The 22,820-nt window shown below is 36.5% G+C and overlaps 1 protein-coding gene across 6 annotated transcripts in view; it reads right to left on the bottom strand.

The window, feature by feature from the left end:
• Positions 1 to 22,820, bottom strand: part of dab2ipb (DAB2 interacting protein b) — a 208,170-nt gene that overhangs the window by 136,514 nt on the left and 48,836 nt on the right. For 2 of the 6 annotated variants that reach the window (XR_012405944.1, XM_005171880.6), the window contains exon 1: positions 10,129 to 10,546. The exons of 3 other annotated variants lie outside the window; for them this stretch is intronic. Coding sequence is in view for 2 of the 3 variants with exons in the window: in XM_005171880.6 (XP_005171937.1) it covers positions 10,129 to 10,252 (124 nt within the window). In the remaining variant the exon portion in view is untranslated. Of the gene's footprint in view, positions 1 to 10,128; positions 10,586 to 22,820 lie in introns of those variants that run through there. One more of the 6 variants, NM_001122857.2, reaches the window with a different exon arrangement.

The raw sequence follows: 22,820 nt of genomic DNA on the forward strand, positions 1-22,820 counted from the left end.
ACAAAACTTAACGGCAGCAAACTATAAAAGCAAAACTTCACGCTTGTTTTGCCAACACAACGTGGCGTCTCTGTCGTGAAAACACTGTGACACTAATGAATATTAATGAAGTTGCACAATAGAGCGCGCTAATTGGTTTGAACCAAGCCTTACTCATGCATTAATGCATCACACTGTAAGACGTAATAAGACTCACTCTGGCACAGACGCCCAGTCTGCACGCTGGAATACACGCTATTATCTCATGACCGTGACGCAGCTTCAAAAATTCGTTTCAAACCGGAAGTACGAATTTGCTTGAAATAACGCAAAAACAACCAATTTAAACTTTTTAGTGAAATATAGGTGTCCTAATAGTATTTATAGCAGTGTGGGACACATATACCACTGTCAACAGCTCAAAAATGTGTTTTGGTGTTTCGTGACCCTTTAAGTATACATACAATACATAAGTATTTCTATTAAGTATTAAGTACAACCCATACAGTATGTACACATTGGGAATATTTTCATCCACTCTTGGGGTGATTTTGAGTATTAATTTGGCATTACTTTGTGTTTCAGCTAGCAGAATGATTTTTGGTGACAAATCTTATTTTGACATATTTTGAGAAAATGCTTTTAATCTTTTAAAGAACTGAATGATCCACATTGGACAAATTTACTACCCTTTGTCATTTTAGGGATAAAAACATCAACTAAATGAAACTGCTGTAATAATGCATCAGATAAATATATATATTTTTTGCATAAATCTGTTACTTAACCTCAGTCCTGATCAAAACTACTCAATTGCTTAAAAATGTGAGAACTTTAACTGTTTAATTGCCAAATTCATAAATGATGTCACTGATTTGGAGACAAAAAAAAAAACACAAAATGATGTATTTTTAATTTAAAAAGTAATTGTGGACTTGGATATTTGAAACAACATTGCTTTTATTGCATTATTTCCGATTGATTTTCATTTTTTTCTCCCTAATTTACTGTTAGCCCCACTGACTTCCAATTAAAAGGTAAAAAAAAAAAACAACAAAAAAAACGCTTACACCATAAAATTATGCAGTTGATTTTTGGTGGTTTTCCCTGTTAGGAAGAGGTACAATTTGTAATTTTTACTTTTGTTCATCAGTTGGCACCTTTAACCCTTTAGGTAGGCTATGCAAAAAAAGGCTAGTTTCTGGATTTTATTTGGAGTGTAACAGCAAATTAAAGTGCGTTTATGTGTGTCTGTGAGAGTGACCTTTGCGCTAATCAAAAATGTATTTCAGCTCTCAAAACTACATGGAGTAAACAAAAACAAAGACTGTCTATTTATGCACCATCACTACAATATAGGTCAATAGGGCAAAAGCAGCCACCAAGAATAAATTGGGGAGAAAAAATTAAAATCTAACACTAACAACTTGTCCAAGATTATGATAAAAAGTAAAAAAAAAAAAATTAAATTAAATCCAGTCCACAATTATTTTTATATTGAATATACGTCATTTTGTGCGTTTTTTTTTTCTCCCAAATCAGTGACATCATTTATTTTTATTTAAAACATTTAGTAGTTTTGATCAGGACAGAGGTTGGTTAACAGATTTACTGTGTGCAAAAAAAAAATAATAATAATAAAAAAATAAAAAAATATATATATAACCTACGATGAGCTTTTACAGCAGTTTTATTCAGTGGATGTTTTCATCCTTAACATAACAAAAGGGTAGTAAATTTGCCCAGAGTGATTTTAAATTTGAACAGTGCACAAACGTTAAAGATCATTAGATCTCTTTATGAATCTGTGAATAATCATTTAGATGTGTCTGTTGAATATATAGGCTTTTAACAAAATTCTGTTTAACTGAAAAGTAGTTTCTTTAAGAATCATATTATTAAGAGAACATCATAATGCTAAATGTTTTTTGCTAACACAAGGCATGATCCGGGTGAAACCACCTCTGCCAAAAAACAACCAAGCAAGATCACATACTACAAACTACAATTAGAGTGCAGACATGAAAGATCTTAGACAGAAGAAATGAAAACGGGATTAGAAAATATCGGAAGCCAGATTCAACCTACACTGTCCACATAAGAACTAAAACACAATGCATTAAACCAAAAATGCATTATTACTTACAGCTAAATTACTATTAATCCATAGTTCTGTAAGGACATGACAGCCATTTCTGTATATGATGCATGAATAAAACTGAGATTACGAGGCTACAATCAAGCACAAGCCGATGTGTCCATGTACATGCAGAAACCACTAGATCCTAGTTGACAGCAAAGATGATGATGATGATGAGAGGTTGGAATGGGACTGGATTGCACCAACATGCCTCAACTGCTTGGCCACAGCACTAGATAGGAAAAGAAAATGAAGAGGGCAGAATAGGTTCAAGAAGTGTTATGAACCAAACTCAAACACACTTTCCCCTATACTATGGCTCAATGTGTCATCGCTGTCATGTGGTGACAATCAGACCAGCTCCTCACCCTTCATCTCGCTCGTATCTGCATGAAAGAGCGCCCATATCAGCAGCACAGGACAATCTTTACCGCAATCTTCCGACATAGCATTCCTATGAGCTAATGGAGAGCAAACATGTGAAACCCACAGCTGCAGGCCACTGTCATTCACCACTGAGCCCACCAATCATGATACCATTCCCTAATCACACATTAAAAACCATAGCAAAGCAAAAATGAATCAACTGTGGGGAGAACTGGGGATGTGCTGTTCCCAGAACAGGTTATTCCTCACAAAGCTGCGTCACTGTGTGTGAGTGTGTTTGTATGTGTGCATTTCTCAGGTTGTCCATTTAGCAGCTGGTACAATAATGATGTAATGCTGTATTATCAGAAATGAACAGAAGGGAGGAAGGAAGGGAGAGCTGGAGAGAACACACTCCAAAAACACACACATGCAGCTGCCTCTGGTGCATCTCTCCAGGCCACAATTTGCTCTCCTGATGCTATGGATGTTCTTGAACTGGCTTATTATGTGTTTATCTGTTCCGATGTGTGTGTGTGTGTGTGTGTGTGTGTGTGTGTGTGTGTGTGTGTGTGTGTGTGTGTGTGTGTGTAATTGGCTGTGTAATAGGTCTGAGCTCAGGTGAGCTCATGGAGGTGCCATTACCTCATACTGGTGCAGTTTGAATTTGAATATTCAGACACAAAGTGCTGCGATCTTCTGTCATCCATAAACTGATAAGATATCAGACAGCAGAGCTAAAGACGCACAGCTCATAACAAAGCTCATAACACTGTTCTGAGTACACTCAATTTGCATGATCCAACTAGTGACGTGTTTATTCACATGAGTTTTAATCAGTTTATATGTTTAATATTTTATTATGAGTCCCTCAGAAATAATTGATTCTGATTGGAGGAACATGGAAAAGATGACAAAGAGGCAACACTAAGCAACACATGAAATTCATTGTTTTATATTCACATTATTCATTTTCATTATTCAATATTTCATTTTCTTTTCGGCTTAGTTCCTTTATACATCAGGGGTCGCCACAGCGGAATGAACTGAAAACTTATCCAGCATACAGCGGATGTCCTTCTAGCTGCAACCCATCACTGGGAAACATCCATGCACTCTTATTCACACTCATACACAATGGACAATATAGCTTACCCATTTCACCTGTACTGTATGTCTTTGGACTTGTGTGGGAAACCCAAGCGGAAACAAGAACATGCAAACTCCACACAGAAATGCCAACTGATCCAGCCGAGGCTCCAGCTAGAGACCTTTTTACTGTGACGTGACATCACTACCTACTGCACAACCACGCTGTCCCATATTCACATTATTATTATTATTATTATTGCTGATGTTATTGTTAAAACAGTATACAATAAGGCTCTATTTATTAAAATTACCACTTAATATTCTTGTTAATTTCAACATTCACTAACATATTATAAGCAAAACCAGGCGATGTTATTTTTATAAATTTTTTTTGAACTGATAGGAAATAACAAAAAAAATCTAATTAAGTAATAATAACAAAAAATAATCAATGAATTAATGATTGATAGTTAATATAATAGCTAACACATTTACTAATGTTAATGAATTAGGCCATAGTGTAAAATGGTATCATTACTAATTAAGGTCATACTTCTCATGAACTAATGGAAACTTATTGTAAAATGTTATTCTCTCTCTCTGTGTATACATACATATACACCATATACTGGTCTAGCATAGATATCGCAATGTGATCATTCACAATAGTCACATCATTACACATGCATCCTTTATCATTTTGCAAGTGATACATGTAAGGCCTGTGACTGTGTGAGGTTTTTAAAAGCATTCAGGCGTAAGAAATTGTACCGTTTGTATTTCTTTTTTTACTGCTTATCATTATTTTTATTACATTTTTTATAAACCGAAGACCATACAGTATTATTTTTCATTTTATTATTCAATTACCGTATAACTGAACACTGTTAGACTCCTCGGAAAACAGTAAAAGGCTGTTTATTTTATTTGTATTATTTCCTTTATTGAATTTATCTAAGCTTGTAGATTGTTTATTATATTGTATGTGCTTCCTTAATCATGCCAATCTTTATAAAATGATAAATTCCTCCCAAATAGTTATTCAACTCATTTAGTGAAATTGTATTAATATCGCAAAATACAGATGAAGTCAGAATTATTAGCCCCCTTTGAATTTTTTTTCTCTTTTTTTAAATATTTCCCAAATGATATTTAACAGAGCAAGGAAACTTTCACAGTATGCCTGATAATACAGTATCTTTTCAACTGGAAAAATTCTTTAAAAAAAATAAAAGTTTATTTTTTATTTTTAAGAAGCTATTTCAAGGCCAATATTATTAGCCCCTTTAAGCTATATATTTTTCCGATAGTCTACAGAACAAACCATCACTATACAATAACTTGCTTCATTTCCCCAACCTGCCTAGTTGACATAATTAACCTAGTTAAGCCTTTAAATGTCACTTTAAGCTGCTTAGAAGTGTCTTGAAAATTGTCTAGTAAAATATTATTTACTGTCATTATGGCAAAGATAAAAATAAATAAGTTTTTAGAAATGAGTTATTAAAACTATAATGATTAGAAATGTGTTGAAAAAAAATCTTCTCAAGAAATTGGGAAAAAAATAAACGGGTGCTAAATTCAGCAAGTGGTGCTCGCTGCAGAGCCATTTGGGCGAGCTGAGCTCCAGCGAGGGGGAGCTTGAGCTTGAGCTCCACCTTTTTTGCACTTCTTCTACAAGTGATGTCACTGGGGGTAGGGTTAGGGGTGGGGTTGGTGTACGCATTAAAACAGCTTATAGGAGGCAGAGCGAGAGCTCATGCTCCCCCTCGCTGGAGCTCAGCTCTCCTCAAATGGCTCTGCAGCGAGCACCCTCTCAAATTCAGGGGGGCTAATAATTCTGAATTCAACTGTATATCGTAGAATTAAAAAATATTGAAATCTTAGATTCCTGTGCAGCCCTAATACATACATATTTATTTATTTGTACTCCTGGGTTTAGAGGGCTTATCCTATCTTTCTCTTAACATGAACAGCTCAGCAGTAAAAAAAAAATAAAATCATCCAGTAGCACACAGTTTGACATTCAAGTAAATCTACACCCACAAAAACACGTAAGAACCTTCTATGACAATCACTCAGCTGGAAAACATCCAGACATTGCGTCAAACAAAAATCTTGATTAAGTTAAATCCACACATACTTGTACTCTACAGTGCGTCTGTTACTGAACAAAAAAATATCATTATCAGTTGAGCAAAAAAAGAAGATATATTTATCCTTAATATTACACTATGTCTATAAACCACTGCTTCTGTTTGCTTAAACCTTTGAGTAAAAAAAAACAACCACAGGGATGTCACCTTGAAATCTCCAAACCAGCTGTGCATTTACAAAGCCCAATCCCAAAGCACCTCATCTACTACAATGAATCGATTTGCTCTGTGATTCAATTCAGTTTGAATGACTCGAGGATCCTAATCGATCCCCTTTGTAATGAGCAGAGCTAGCCATAACCTGAATGAGAGTTTAAAAGAGCCATTCACAGGCTTCACATCTGAAATGACGTGTGTGTGTGTGTGTGTGTGTGTGTGTGTGTGTGTGTGTGTGTGTGTGTGTGTGTGTGTGTGTGTGTGTGTGTGTGTGTGTGTGTGTGTGTGTGTGTGGCTTGTTGGGTCAAACCGAAGTACTGAGTTCCTGCTTGACTGGTTTAAAAAATTGCGTGAGTAAGAGTGTGCTTGGTGTGTCAGGTTCAATTATTGTGGCTGGTCACCTGTCTTGTTGTTTGACCATAAAGCTGTACATGTAGTAGTTGATAACCCCTCTCCACTTGCTCCACGTGAGGGCTCTTTAACTGACTTATATGGCTTGTGTGGTTTGTTGCAGTCATACTTAGGTGTTACAACTGACACTAAACTGATACAGTGGCTAAGCTTTTTTGTACACACAGTAGGACTTAAACGAATTACATATTGAAAGGGGTGGTCCACAATGTAATTTTAAGACTTGGTTGCTTTTATAAGATGCAAAGCAATGTGTGCTCATGTTTCAATTGAAGGAAATCATGTTATTTTTTCATAAATCTCACTTTGATTATCCACAGCTAATCAGCTAACATGAAAACGACTGATATATTTCCTAGTTCCTCTAAAAAGCCCGCCCTCAAGTGACTCTGATTGGTCATCTGTCAATGTGCTGCGATTCGCGGATCGGCTCCACGTTACGCCTGTACAAGCATGCGATTTTCTGTTGTGTAAACAGTCAGTCAACCTCCTGCCTGCTCTCTAAAATAAAATCTGACATGTGTCTGTAACGAGTGAAAATGGGGAGCGGCTCCTTTAAGAGAGATCGTTTTTTTGTGTGTGAATGTGTGAACTTTCTGTAACAAGCGCATGTGCACGGGAGTTTCGGATTAAGCTATTTTCTGTAATATATTGTGACAGAAGAATAAAGCACAAGACGTGGGATGCGACCTGTGTGAGCCTTGATTTATTTTTCTGCTGCTACACGAGTCAGGTGAATAGTAATATTCATTTTTTGAATATGCAGGTGTAATTAATATGAATCATTCACATATCTTTTGCGACTTCATTATCTGAGATGTAAAACGCTTGGAAAAGCTGCCTAAAGAGAATCAATGCAAAGTCGCACACACACAGAGAGAGAGGCTGCACGTGCTGGTGAATTGTGTGTGTGGGTGTTTATAGCAGTTTGACTGATAAATATAAATTTGTAGCTAAATCGTTTGCTGTGCAAAACAGCATTTCCCATTGTTAACATCGTTGCTCCAGCATTCCGTTAACGCTAGACACTGTACAGGTCATGATCAATTTATAAAAATAAAAACACTTACAGGTCATAGTTCACTGCTTCTGCTTTGAGAAGAATTTAAACGAATCCAGCACTGAACTGGGAGAGATTCTGGAGCTGTGTTTTGTCAAATCATGCTAGATATGTATTTTATAATTCTCTGGAACATAACTAATAATGAACTGTGAGCACTTCTGTCACATATCATACACTCAAGCATAAACACTTATTATAGGTTCACTATGATACAGGATTAGACAAAAACACAGTTTGGATGATGAATTCATGTTGTTCATTGAATTAATTCTATTCATTTTAACCAACAAAAGTTGCAGATTTAGATTAATTCTCGTCCAGGGTTTGCACTTTTTCTTTTACATGTGAAGAGCAAAACAAATGCTTTTATTGTTTTGTGAATAGCAGAATTTCAGATCTTTAATTTTCCTCACAAACACACTTGTCAACATTCGTGTCTATTGTTTTGTCATATTCTGCAGTTTGTTTTTCTTGTACTGCTGAAACAACAGTTCATTGTTGACCCATTGTTCATTGCTGTTATAAAACAAGTAAAAATAAAACACACTCAGCTATGTAAATCTGACTGTTTGCATTTTGCACATACTGTTATGATGATTACATTTGCATCACATCACAATTCACGCAAACCCCAGCATGTTTGTATAATATCAAATTACATTTTCAGATTATACATTAAAAGTCACATTTTATTTAAGGGACCATTCTCTCAATTAACAAACCATTAACCACTCATTAAACTCCTAATTTGTAATGTAATGTACTGTTTGTATTTATATAGCGCATTTATTGTGTATGGCCATACACCCAAAGCACCTCACAATCATGAGGGCGGTCTCTTCACACCACCACCAGTGTGCAACATTGCGCTATTGGTGGAGTGGAGAGACAGTAATAGAGCCAATTCAATGGAGAGTATTCGGCCAGGACACTGGGGTAACACCCCTACTCTTTATGAGAAGTGCCATGGGATTTTTAATGACCACAGAGAGTCAGAAACGCGGTTTTTAACATCTCATCTGAAAGATGGTGCTCACTGACAGTAAAGTGTCCCCTTCACTATAATGGGGCATTAGCACCCACACTGACCACAGGATGAGCGCCCCCTGCTGGCCTCACTAACACCACTTACAACAGCAACCAGGTTTTCCCCTGTGATCTACCATTAAGGTACTGAGTAAACAGTCTTGGAGAGCTGGGTGATATGGCTGTTTATTATTATTTAGTAAAGTAGTAGTTGGCTTTTTGGGTATCTTAAAAGACATGTAGTCTCCGCCTCTGACGTCACTTCAAGCAACATCCACAGACATGTGGCTAAATGTTTGATGCATATGGCATGGAGTCGAGTGTGCAGCAATCTTAACCAGTCCGCCTGGAAACAAGTCTGAGCAGATAAAAAAGCTGTGATGTTTAAATTAACAACAGTGCTCATTAATAAATGTGTTTAACTTCTGAGACACTTATGAATCAGTGATTTACACCCTGCACACCCAACTGTTATTGTGAGGATAATTGTGTGATGATGTACATTTTGACCAATTTGACTTAAATGCTGTATTATTAAAAATATGCAATACTCACGGCATAAATGCTTCAACCCACAATGTCAACTAGTATGCTAATGTTCTCATTATTTTAATTGCACTAAAAACACTCAAATGTTCTGTTAACTTGGTCATAAAAATAAGCCATGACATCGTCCAAAACAGCAAGAAGTCTTTTTTTATCTGCAGATACTGACAAATACAACAAAAACCTTGATTATGGAACAAAGAACAAAGGCTGAGGTCTGGCTATGCGAGACTAGGCAGGTAATAAGCTGGTAGTTAATAAGAGGAATGGGTGCTTAAAAAAAAGTCACCAAAACCATTTAAATCACCCCCACTGATGTAACAATTACTAGTCATTCCACTAAAGCACAGTTTAAAATAATATTCTGAATATTTATAGGCAAGTGCCCCCTTGATATCTTGACTAGGCAGAGCATCACACATACTGTATGGTTTATTTTAAACCACACTCCAACAGAAACACTTTTATAGCAACTCTGAAAGGAGCGTTACTGTAAAGTGGAAGTTTTGCCATCCAGCTTTTTAGATCCAAAGAGAAGTTCAAACTAAACTGACTCACAATTTTATTTAAAGAATATTCCAAATCAAACAAATACATATTTTAGGCTAAAAAAAGCCTGTACTTCACAATAAAGTTCATTAATGTTAAGACTTTAACTCACACTATTATACAACGAGCAATGCATTTGTTACAGCATTCATTCATCTTTGTTAATGCTAGGTAATAAAAATACAACTGTTCATTGTTAGTTTATGTCAACTCAGGATCATAAATCAAGTATCATTACCAAACACTTGAGTTTCACTATGTATGTGCAAGTAAACATTGAAATGGACATCAGCCAAGTTAATTAATGAATGTTATAGAAGTATTTTTGTTCATTTCTTTTCACTATCAACAAGTAACATCTCACATGTAAATAATCACTAAAGACCATGACAACTTAAAGTACTCAGAATTGTGCTGCCATAAATGGGTCATAACTATATGTTTATAGCAGTGTAATACACAGGCTGTTATAGTGATGTTTTACAACCGTGACTACGCAACAAAAATCTTTGACAGACTGCAGCAAAGTGTGACAAACAAAACAGTTATAAGTGTTATCAATATAAACACTGAATCATTTATTACTTAACAACACAGAAAGCATTTAAAAGGCGAGTAGTAAAGGTAAATAGCATGATGTTTACCCTTATTGTTTGTGACTCTGCTTCTGCTCCTGGAGCGGCTGCGTTGTCTCTGTAGCCTCGTTCGACCCAGGAGCCTATAATAATATCCTGGTCTCCCAGAACCTTTCCGTGTTACACCTGACATTGCTCCTGTCACACACGCACGCGCCTCACTCACACACACGCTCAGTCAACACAACTTAAAAGATCCCTTCTGTGCCAAAAGCCCACAGTTGTGCCGTGACATTCAAAGTATCAGAGGAAAATCCATTCCGCCACTCAAGTCTAGCAGAGCTGGGAAAAGTCCAACTGAAGTTTCCTTTAAGTTTGCAAGTCTCTGTTTCTCTTCGTGTTGCTTGATTTCTCCGTGAGGGGGGAAAAAGCTCAAAAGGCTCTCCAGTGCCACATGCTCTCTCTTTCTCCCTCTGATACACACTCTGCCTGTAAGTAGTGGGAAGGCAGAGGTATGCCATTGAACACTGTGAAAGAGCTAGAAGACAAAGTTTTGTTGGAAGAGTTTGTGTGAAAACCAGGGGTGGATCTGGAGGAGGTGGAGCATGAAAGATGTGAAGAACACTTCTTAATTGCCTTTCACTCTGTCAATATAATAATTAACTATCATCAAAATGCTGTTTTTAATAATAATAATAATAATAATAATAATAATAATAATAATAATAATAATAATAATAATAATAATAATAATAATAATATTTTTAAAAATGTAATAAGAAACAGGATGTTAGATTAGGCATGTTTTTAGTAACACTAAAAGTCTGTTCTGCATTATGACGTCAAATTCTCATTAACTGACTGTGTTTTTACTTCTCTTTGAAAGGTTTGTAAATATTTGGATGAGTGTATTTATGAGATTTAAAAATAAAAGGAGGACTTTTGCTTCTTTGAGGAAGTTTGAGTCAGAGTTCAGGACCATTTATATCCAAATATCTAAAACAATTTAATTATTTTAATCTGTGGCTTTTGTAATCTATCTTTACAATTTTATTACTACAGGTATGTGCCAAAAATTTTTTTATTTCGGTAAGTACATTTATTTCAAAAATTTGTCTCAAAAAGTAAATTGGGTGCGCTTTAGTAGTTCATGACACACCAATAAAATATTTCAAACCTTCATTTGTTTCAATGTGAATGATTATGGATTAAAGATGAAAAAATCCCAAATGTAATATTTCCCAAAATTAGAATATCATGACAAAGTTTAAAATTGTAGGCTCCCTGTGTCAATCGACAATCGAGTCCGCTAATTAATGCAAAGCCTTGAAATTGTCTCAGTCTGGCTTAGTTGGCTTCAGAATGATGAAAGACTGCTGGCTTGACAGTTGTTCAGAAGACCATCATTGGAACCCTCTATAAGGAGGAAAAGTCTCTAAAGACAATTGCAAAAAAAAGCTGGATGCTCGCAGTGTGCATTAATAGAGTTTTTTAACAAGTATAATACAAGTTAACGCAGCTCTATACATGGACGTTTTAGAGCACTTCATGCTTTTTGCTGCCGGCAAGCTTTTTGGAGATGATGATTTTAATTTCCAGCAGGACTTGGAACTTGCACACAGTGCCAAAGCTTCCAGTACCTTGTTTAAGTGAGAAGAGTCAGCCTGTACACCAGCCAGTGACCTCTCCCACCTGCAGCTTCTCCATGACGGACGTCCAGCTCTTTCCAGCCTCCGGCGCCTAGACTGCAGCTCTGCACAAGATGTCTGGCCATAGGAGAAATGGTCGTGCCCAACCGAGTCTAATTTCTCTTGAGGTTTTTTAATTCTTCACTTTCGCCAATTGGTGAAGTTTTTTCCTCGCCGCTGTCGCCACTGGCTTGCATGGTTCGGGACCAGTGGAGCTGCGCATCAATGGATTTGCTTTTCAGGGTTTTAACTCTCAGCAGTGAAAATTAAACCACACTAAACTGAACTAAACATAACTTCAGCATTGAAACTGAACTGACACTGTTTTAATTTACTATAATATTCTATGTGAAGCTGCAAAGAAATTATGTGAAGCTATCAAAGCAACTTGGGCTACCCTAACACCTCAAATGTGTTAAAGGCTGATCGCCTCCATGTCACATCACACTGATGCTGTAATTAGTGCAAAAGGAGGCCCAACAAAGTACTGAGGACATAATACAATTTGTTACCACACTTTTCAGAAGGTCAACATGTGTTTAAGATCCTATTTTATTGGTCACATGAAATATGCTAATTTTGTGAAATACTTGATTTTGGGCTTTTTTCATCTTTAATCCATAATCATTCAAATTAAGACTAATAAAAGTTTGAAATATTTCACTTTGTGTGTAGTGAACTAATATAACACACAATATTCACTTTTTAAAACATTTTTTTTAAATAAATGGACATTCCCTCGATACAATTTTTTTACATATCTGTATATAAATATAGAAAAAAGTATAGAAAAGTAAAGTAAGTGTCATTACAGAACCAAGGAGCCTTAATAACCAGCCAAAGCTCGATTCCAGATCATATTTATGTTGCAAAAATAAATGCAAATTGACCTTTGTGTCCATTCCATAGACTCAAGAGGTAGTTTAACCACACTGAACTCATCACTCACACACACACACACACACACACTGTACTTTCTGCATCAAAGACCACACTTTTTTTTTGCCAAAAAAAAAAAAAAAAAGAGAGAGAATTTTGATCACACAACTGTGCCCCATAAGTCATGCTTATAAATCACAACCAAAGCGAATCAGCTAGCTCAATCCCACAAAAGAGGTATTTTGCAAAACCTGTCCAGGTGTGAAGCAAAACCAAACGTGTCTGTGAGATAAAAGGTTTGGCCAGAGGCTGGAGGTTTGAAACGCATCCAGATGATATCCCAAAGTTGTGCCAGCAACTCCGTTTTGTCTTCTAACAAATACAGACAGCCGCATCTACTATAAGCGGATACGATTCATCCATAGCCTGAATGGATTCCATCATCCAGCTTGTGTCAAACACCAACGAAAGACTGATACAAATAAAAACCTTGCAGTAACTAATCAAGGCTCCATTCCAGTCCAGGTTTTAGATGTACATCCTCATAAGGGGCCCAAACTAGCTCCTCCAGACATGCTTCTTATCAGCCAATGAGGAGCTGGTGTTGAGGGTGTGGGTCAAGCAGCTGGAATACAGCAGAACAGATGGACACAAAGACACACATGGACACTCATCCGCAAATGTTTTACTACCAACCATTAGCAATCATGACCAAAAAAAGTCAGACAATATACTCATATTGTGACATCATAATAATTGTTTCAAGTTGACCCAAATAAAAAACATTTATAACTAATAACTCATTGTTTCAAACTTGTATGTCTTTCTTTCTACTGTTGAACATAAAGGAGGATATTTATCTATTCAGTGAAGATCGGTCAGATTCACAGTGAGGGATTTTTTTTAAAGACATTCTTGAACATGACATCTTTGTGTCTTTTTAAAGACATTGAGAGAAATAAACGATCAAACCATGTTATTTTGTCATGAACAGCTCCTGCAAATTCAGATTCCCAATATCTGCAAACACAATAGAGCACACGTTTCGCCACCTGTTGCTGCGTCTTTGTGAGTATCAAGTCTCTTTCAGGAGAGCTGGATCCACAGAAATTCAACTCTCTATTCAATTTGCCTATTGTTATCCATTCAATCTTCCTGCTTTCAAGCGACTGCCAGCCCAACCCCCTTCTGTTTGACTGCTGTAACTCCCCAGGTGACAACAAGCCCAGCGCCATAAAGCAGTCAAACTGAGAATCACACTAAATGACTTCAATTCAGCCCTTGTGAAGGCTGAGCATCAGGATTACAGCCGGATATTCCCCTCTGTGTCCCTGCAGACTTATTGAAAATATGTAACACGCACACACAAACACACATTGCCCCACTGTTCTGTGCTTGAACAGTGAACACAAGCTGTTTGCTTGAGGTCACACATGAGGGCAAACTCAGAAGCGAGGTCATTTCCTGTTCTCATGACTTTGCTAGACTTAGACACTTTGGTGTCTTGGGAATTCCTTCACCACAACTTATCGTTGTGTGCAAAAGTGTGAATGTAAGGGAAAAGTGATGGACATTGGAGAACTTTCTAGAGGATCGTATCTCTTGCATGCTCAATCTTGCCTTTTTGAATGCCATAATAGGAACACACACACACACAAACACACACACGCACACACATGTACACAAACACACACATTAGAACAACTAAAATGCCTTGAAGCAGTTGTTTAGACAAAAATGAGAATTACGACATTATTAACAATGCTTTTGTTTTCTAAGTGGGATTATTTATGCAGGTTATATAATATAAAGTTTATTTATTAACACTTTTTTCTTTTAAACACTATATTGATAAAAACTGACTACCAAGATATCTATAAATCTACAAAAGAATTTGGTAACAATTTAGTATGGATAATATTCACATTTAACTACTACTTTGCCCTGATAAACTATTAATTTGCTATCTATAATCAATTAGTAAGGTATTTGTTTAAGTGGTATAGGTACTGTATGGGACAGGATAAACGGATGTAGAATATTATCACGATGCAGAATAGGGCATTCATATGTGCTTTACAAGTAATAAACACCAGAATCTAACTTGTAAATGTGATATTTTTGGAAGTTTATATTTCATAAATATTAAACAGTTAAACAAAATGTACAACAACAATGATATTAAGAAAAGTGAGCACAAAATAAGTAGGATAGAATGATTTTTGAAGGATCACAAGACACCAAAGACTAGTGATTATGCTGAAAATCAAGTTTAATCACATAAATAAATTAGATTTTAAAACATGACTCTTTAAGAAAGAAGGAAAACAGCCTATTTAAATGATAAAATACTTTACTGAATTGCAATATTCACTGTATTTTTGATAAATGCAGTCTCGGTAAACACAAGATACTTTTTGAAAAACTATTTAGAAAATCAAAAAAATCATAGTAACTAGGCTTGGGCGGTATTACGGTATTATGGTATACCGCGGGATCTAAAAATAGCAACGGTGTCAGTTTCAATACCGTTATACCGTCATAAAATATTAAATATGCTTTATTTAATGCCTACAAAAACGTATGTGTGATTGTCATCACGGGACAGTGTGGAGGAGAGAGGGAGAGGGAGGGGGAGAGAGGGATAGGGAGAGGGGGAGAGGTGACGTGACGTGACGAGTCGCGCTTCAAAGTGTTCTGCAGTTTGGCAGTATTTACGGTTTCGACTGAACAGAAGGGAAACGTGGTTAATATGAACGATAGGTCTGCATTAGAGCTGTGCCCGAACCCGGCGAGACCCGAAAAAATCCAAATCCCTGCATTAAAATCCATCCCTGCAAAGGTGAAACAAATGATGAAGAAGTAGTAAAAAAAGCTAATTTTGACGGCGGTCAAGCCAGTCACTAGCTCAGAAGGAGCGGTTATTCCAGCTGCAGGTATTTCGCGGTCGCTCATACACTGCGTATTACGGTAGAGCCCTAAACCGCAAGCTGACAGGTAAAAAGACGAGGTCACTCCACTCGCTACACTGAAACTGCTGTCATGGAAAATAAAATGGATGTTCCTGACTGGTAGAAGATGAACAAACAATCCTACACAAAACTTGCAAAATCAGCCGGATCAGAACGCTGCATCTCGACCTGTAGCCGCAGGAAAGGGTGTTCAGCTGCTGGACCCCGTGAACGCAGGACTGCGCTAAAGTCAGTGGATTTAATAATGTTCCTCCACAAACAAACACACGTAGCCTAATCTTGGTGAGTAAAGGGTTTTTAAATTATAAATAAATATTAATGAAACCATATAATCATAATGTAGACAGAGTATACAGGCTAATGGTGGCATTATTCTTTTAATATTCAGCTTGACCGCCACCTTAATGCCAGATTGTGAAGAGAACTGGCGAAACAAACCTTGCACATCCTTTATCTTAATTTCGTTATTGCCAAAATACCCGTCATCATTTAGAGTTTATTTTAATTTGATTTGTTAAGCAAGATTTCTTTTCATTGGTGTGTTGGCCAATTTAAAAGCTAAGTGTATGTACCCAGGCCTATATAGAGTGCTGAGATGTTACGATGTTACAGAGGACTTATTTTATTTCTTTGTTCCAACTTCTAAGTGGCCTATAGTCTACGTTTGTTACGAATAAATGATGTTAAAACATATGAATGACTCATTCTTGAAAAAATGCATTAGAGCTGTGTGCATGAGCACATTTGAATAATGTCGGGCTGTAAACGGGATTCGGGCTTTATAAAGCTGTCAATCAAAATGTACCTGTCGGACTCGGGACCTATCGGGTATAATTTTTATGGCCCGATTACAGCTCTCTGCATTCCCGCTGCAGTACCGCGGGAGCCGGCCAGATTTCTTACGGTGTGGGAGTAAATTTCTGAATAAATCACGGGAGAGATGTGTGTGTGTTTGTGTAAGAGAGAGAGAGAGAGAGAGAGAGAGAGAGAGAGAGAGAGAGAGACGCACGCACAGCGACGCACAGCATCTCTCTCTCTCTCTCTCTCTCAGCCTAAGGTCGCACAGAAGGTATTCAGGTTCTGAATGGTTTGGGCTCAAGCCAACAGTTTGGTGACGCTGTCTGAGCCTTACGTCATTTTTTTTAAATTACGCCGGTAATACCGGATACCGGGGTAAAATATGGAGGCGGTTTGACGGTCTCAAAATTTGGATACCGCCCAAGCCTAATAGTAACTCATTTTTGTTGTTGTTAAAGTTTATTATGCTAGAAATTCCTCTCCTCTTATGAACTGTTAACTTGAGAAGTGCTCTGCTTTGAATCTGAAACACTCCATTAAGTCCATTGGTTAAAGTATTATTAACTTTAAGTTTGGATAATCTTAAAAAGCATTTATTTTAGTTTAACATTTACTAATGCATGGTTTCCACTACATTCATTCTTCCATGGCGGGGCACCAGGCCAAAATTCATCCCGCCATAGCTACATTACAGCTTCTCATTTTTTAATAGCGGGTAATAATTGCAATAAAACATACAGTTGAAGTCAGAATTATTAGCCCCCTTTTGATTTTTATTTTCTTTTTTAAATATTTCCCAAATGATGTTTAACAGAGCAATGACATTTTTACAGTATGTCTGATAATATTTTTTCTTCTGAAGAAAGTCTTATTTGTTTTATTTCGGCTAGAATAAAAGTAGTTATTAATTTTTTTTTAAACATTTTTGGGACAAAATTATTAGCCCCTTTAAGCTAATTCTTTTTTGGATAGTCTACAGAACAAACCATCATCATACAATAATTTGACTAATTACCCTAACCTGCCTAGTGCACCTTATTACCCTAGTTAAGCTTTTAAATGTCACTTTAAGCTGTATAGAAGTGTCTTGAAAAATTTCAAGTAAAATATTATTTACTGTCATCATGACAAAGACAAAATACATCTGTTATTAGAAATAAGTTTTTAAAACTATTATGCTTAGAAATGTGCTGAAACAATCTTCCCTCCATTAAACAGAAATTGGGGAAAAAATAAACAGGGTTGCTAATAATACAGGGGGCTAATAATTCTGACTTCAACTGTATTAAAGGGTAAGTGAACTATAATAGCATGGACTTTTGTGTAACCGTAGTAGTGCTGTGCTTCATTTGTTGCCGACTGACTGACTGACAGGCTGACAGATTTTGATGCGTGAGGCCAGCAAACACGACGTATAGCCATTTCACTTTACTTCAGGACGCATTAATGCTATTCTGTAGGTCTATTGGAGACATTCATAAACATTCCTAGCAAATCTAATAAATGCTGGAGACATATTTGATACATAAACGCCCTAAATCGCACCCAGCAGCGTTTGTTTGAGAGCGCACATGAAGATCTGCGCATTCTTGAAGCGGCTTATATTTGAGGGGCGTGCAAGAAGTTTTGTGCACGAGCAGAGGAAATCGGCGCGCAAGCACAGAGATTGCGATCCCGACTTTTAATACTGCGCTCACGACATTTGTCACTGAAATAATAACACCACAGGTAGTTGGTAGATCTGTGTAAAAAAAGGCCTGCTTCCACAGCTGGAAAAAAGAACCAAATTTGTGCTTGATAACATTAGTTATACGTGTTAGTTAACATGGACTAAAATAATTTAGCATTATATAATGGTATTTTATAGGGGTGTAACGATTTATCGTTGTACGATTTATTGCGATGCAAAAATGTCTCGATATGCATCGTGGCGTTATGACGATTTGATTACGATATGACGTCCGTTTTCTCTTATTAGTTGAGCTGTTTGCACGTGAGCTACGTTCCACCTGCTGTCGCACGTGAGTTCAGATTGCAGCAGCAGTAATGTTAGCAGACCAAGATGAGTGGAGTTGAAATAGAGGATGGCCCATCCTCTCAAAATCAGACGTCTGGCAACATTTCGGTTGTACAGTCATTGCTTTAGACTCGTCCGCTTTTTGACACGCATACTGGGTCAAACATCCTAAGTTTTAAAGTCTTCACAGTGATTTACATACTTTGCACAGCGACATGGATACCTCCTAATGGTGTTGAAAGAGTCACATACTGTATTTATAAGGTACAATTCACCCTAAAATATCATTCTGTCTTCATATAATGATGTATTGGCCGCCGCAAAATCACACAAGACGTGAGCTGTTACGGGCGGATGATAGACGCGCGCGTATGGCAAGCCGTTTTAGCATTTAAACCTTTGATCTGACTATCCATAAATATATTTAGAGATATCTCTAATTATATTTTGACTAGTCAAAATATAATTAGAGATATCTCTAAAGGAATTTAATTAAATATGAATTAAATATATTTATGGATAGTCAGAACAAAGGTTTAAATGCTAAAACGGCTTGCCATACGCGCGTGTCTGCTTCAGTGAACAGAACCTGCAGGTTGTGACTAATAAAGTAGTAAACAACATTCAGTTTGTGGAACAGAGTGATCTTTCAGGAGCCGCGTGGGAAGTATAAACAGCACTTAGCAGTGGAAATGAAACCGAAAACGTACACATTATTTAAACAATCATATCGCATTTTAGAGTTATGAATACGACGAGCATTAACCCTTTTGAGTACAGAGGTACACAAAAATGCACGTCAACATGATACACTTGATAGCGCCGACATCAGCGACGCCGAAGAAATAGTAAACCTGCCTAAACTGCTGAAAAGAGTCACGACTGTCCTGTGTAATGAAAAGACGGCCACCCTGTCACTCATCATGTCCAACATGAAGACAGCCATCCATAAAAACCTCTCAGACAGATACACATCAGTTCAGGATTATCTTATAGAACTGCTGATTACCTGAAAATGTGGATTTTTTTTTGCACACAGAAAAAACACAAGTGACCAAGCAAAGCCTTAAGCTCTTACTGTTAAATTCAATTGAATAGAAAGCTCTTTTTTTTTTTTTTGCACCTTTACTTAAATTGTTCCTTATTTTTGTCTCTGTCATTTCAATAATATTTTTTAAGAAGTTTTTAAATTGTTTTATTTTCCAGAGACAGGCCTGTTTAATTTATTTTCTTAAAGAAGGTTCAGTTTAACAAGTTGAAACAAAAGAAATACATAAAAAATAGTTTACTTGGTAAAATTTGCATTTCAGTTAAATTTTCAATTTTTATTCCAAATATCGTGATACATATTGAATCGTGAACATTATATCGTGATACACATCGTATCGTGAGCTGAGTGTATCGTTACACCCCTAGTATTTTATATAGAATGATATATTACAACTAGTGCTGTCAATCGATAAAAAAAAAAAAACTAATTAATCGCACTTTTTTTAAAAAATTTAATCGCCATTAATCACATTTAAAAGACTGAAACTTTTGGCTATTCGAATGTAAAATTAATGTAAACGCAAGACAAAAACTATTTAAATTCAAAATATAATTGTTTATTAGGATTTTTGTTTAACTTGTAACACAGATTTCTTCATGTAAACAACATACCCACAATAAACCATTAAGAACCTGGCTTGACAGCCATATTTATTACAGAAATTAAAACACAGGCATGTTAATGACATTTAAATTTCAAAACAATTAATGCCAATAAAGAAAACATTGAGTTCCATGTTGGATTCTAAGTGGACTGCAAAAAAATGCCAAAAATCAGGCATTACAGATATGGAAAATGAAAAATTATAATAATAATAATAATAAAGTATTGAATACAAACAATTGTCCTAATTGCAGGGCGGGACTGGGACAAAATAATCGGCCCTGGCATTTTGGGCCAGAGCGGCCCACTACATTTATCAAAATGCTCCCCATCACCCCAGGCCCTTGAATACGTTTACAAACTCCCACTCTATAAAAGCACAAAAGCCATATATAGGAAATAACGAGAGTTGACAAGCTAAAAACTTTATTTATTTAATTATTATAATAAAATTATAATCCACACTGGAAATGTGGGTGCCTGTGTGTTTTGAGGGAGCCTAATAAATAATGAACATGACAAAAACTGCCTGCTGATGCAATGCTGCCTGCTGATGCTGATAATAGAAGCAATGTATCAGAGACCCTTATAAAAATGTTTAACTCGACAATGAAACATCAAACGTAGCTAAAAGATTTTACATTGTCAATCAAATGAACTTAAACAATTGAAAAATGCAACAAATATTTGTTTAGGCCCGAACTACAAAACTAAATGTAAAAAAAAAAGGTGCTTAAGTTGCACACTAGTTTGGTCAAGTATAAATATCATTATAACCATATTGTATAAACATTATTGTCACTATAAGCCTACATCATGCTGACGATCAAAAACACAATGTCATGATATCTCATGCGATTGTCTTCTGACCGAGTGCATCTTATAATACATGACTGACACCCCTCATAGAGCTTGAGAAGCAGACATTCTTTATCATTTGTAAAATAAAGACTTGCAGGTTAAGAAAACAGCATAGGAGGAAGTTGCCGCAGGCCGTGGTGCAGATTAAAAGTAAAAAACAAACCAAAAGTATATTTATATGGACAGATAGGTAACTAGATAGAATAGACAGGAATATAATGACCTGTGCCCGGCTGCACACTGCAGAATTCAGAGTCTCAAAATGGCAGCAAGTGCTTGCTCTCTCGTGTGTAAGAAACAGACGTGACTCTCGACTATTTTGACAAATACACACCTATGTTACACAGAGCCCAACATGGAAGTTTGTATTTGGGTCAGCCCAATGTCAATAAAGAAAAGAACCAATGGGCTACAGATTATGTCACATGGCCGCTCTGTCCGGAAAAGAAACATCTTACTTTCCGAGCGTGACAGCTCACAGGAGCGTGATAGCTCGTCAATCATTTATGGAGAAAAACATGACAGTCTGGTAAGTGTTTTATGGGCCGATCAGATCATAAAAAGATGATCAGCCCAGCCCAAAAAGTACGTCGACCCAGCGGGAAACTGCCAGGTCTGCCCATGGCCACAACAGGAAAAAAAAAAAAAAAACTGCAACTGCAATTATTTCACATTAATCACATGCGTTAATGCGTTAATTTTGACAGCACTAATTATAACGAAGGTTAACAAAGATCTGTATTAAATATGATACTAATTGATTGTTCATGGTAGTAAATACATTAAATCAGTGGTCCCCAAACTTCATGAAGGCAGGTCATGACGGACCTGCCAAAGCTTGATAATTTTATAACGGCCCGCAGAGGTGGGTGTACGTAGATTGCCAGGCAACCATCACTGTTTTCTTACATGATGACAAGCTGACAAAACATTGCTGCAACTCTGATACAAATTTTATTTATGGAGAAAATTAAAAAGCATTGCTGTACTATTCCATTCAAAATATGAAGCTAATCGGGCAGTTCATGTCACATGACTGGTGGTGCGCCTTGGAAAGATCTTTAAAAAAAAAACATTGTTCAGACTCAGATAATAAATAAAATAGAAATAATTATTTCTTTCTTGTGTGGCTCGGTACCAATTGATTCATGAACTGCGGTAGAGGATCACTGCATTAAATAACATTAACTAAAGGACCATTATTTTAAAGTGAACCTCAAATGTAATTCACAGATTCAGTGATCTGGTATTCATGAATCAATGATTTGAAACGGAGATTCAAAACAAATCACTCCACTAAGTTGTTTCAAAGCAAACTCAATAATCCAGTTGCAGTCTCGATTTAACAGCTTAACTGTAAGAGATTGTTAATTAATAGGGATTTAATTATCAGCTTTTTTACTACATCAGTAATAAGTAAACAAATTCAGAATCGACTTTTTGGATGAATTATTGCTTTAATAAAATGATTTATTGGTGTACGTGTTGGGAACTTAACACTTTTGATCCAAATTTCCATTCACTGAAAGTCAATGTCATTCTGTTCACCGTCATTGTCCTTATTATCAGTGTATATGTGTGTTTAAGGGAGGAGGAGCTTTGTACAGAAAAAGCAACGTTTCAGCCTGGTCTGATTGGTTTCTGAGCTATCTGACCTTGTGTATGAAGAGTATCAAAAGATCTACTTGAACAAAGAAAGCGAAAATACAAGAAGAATGAGAACAGATGGAGAGAAGACAAATCTGTGCTGAAAAAGATTTGCCATTTATCTTTCTATTGACAGTCTGCTTCTGCCAAACATGCGCACACGCACACACACACACACACACACACACACACACACACACACACACACACACACACACACACTAACAAAAGCTGCAAAAAGAACA

The sequence above is a fragment of the Danio rerio genome, chromosome 5 (assembly GCF_049306965.1).
Source record: "Danio rerio strain Tuebingen ecotype United States chromosome 5, GRCz12tu, whole genome shotgun sequence".
In the NCBI taxonomy this organism is placed as follows: domain Eukaryota; kingdom Metazoa; phylum Chordata; class Actinopteri; order Cypriniformes; family Danionidae; genus Danio; species Danio rerio.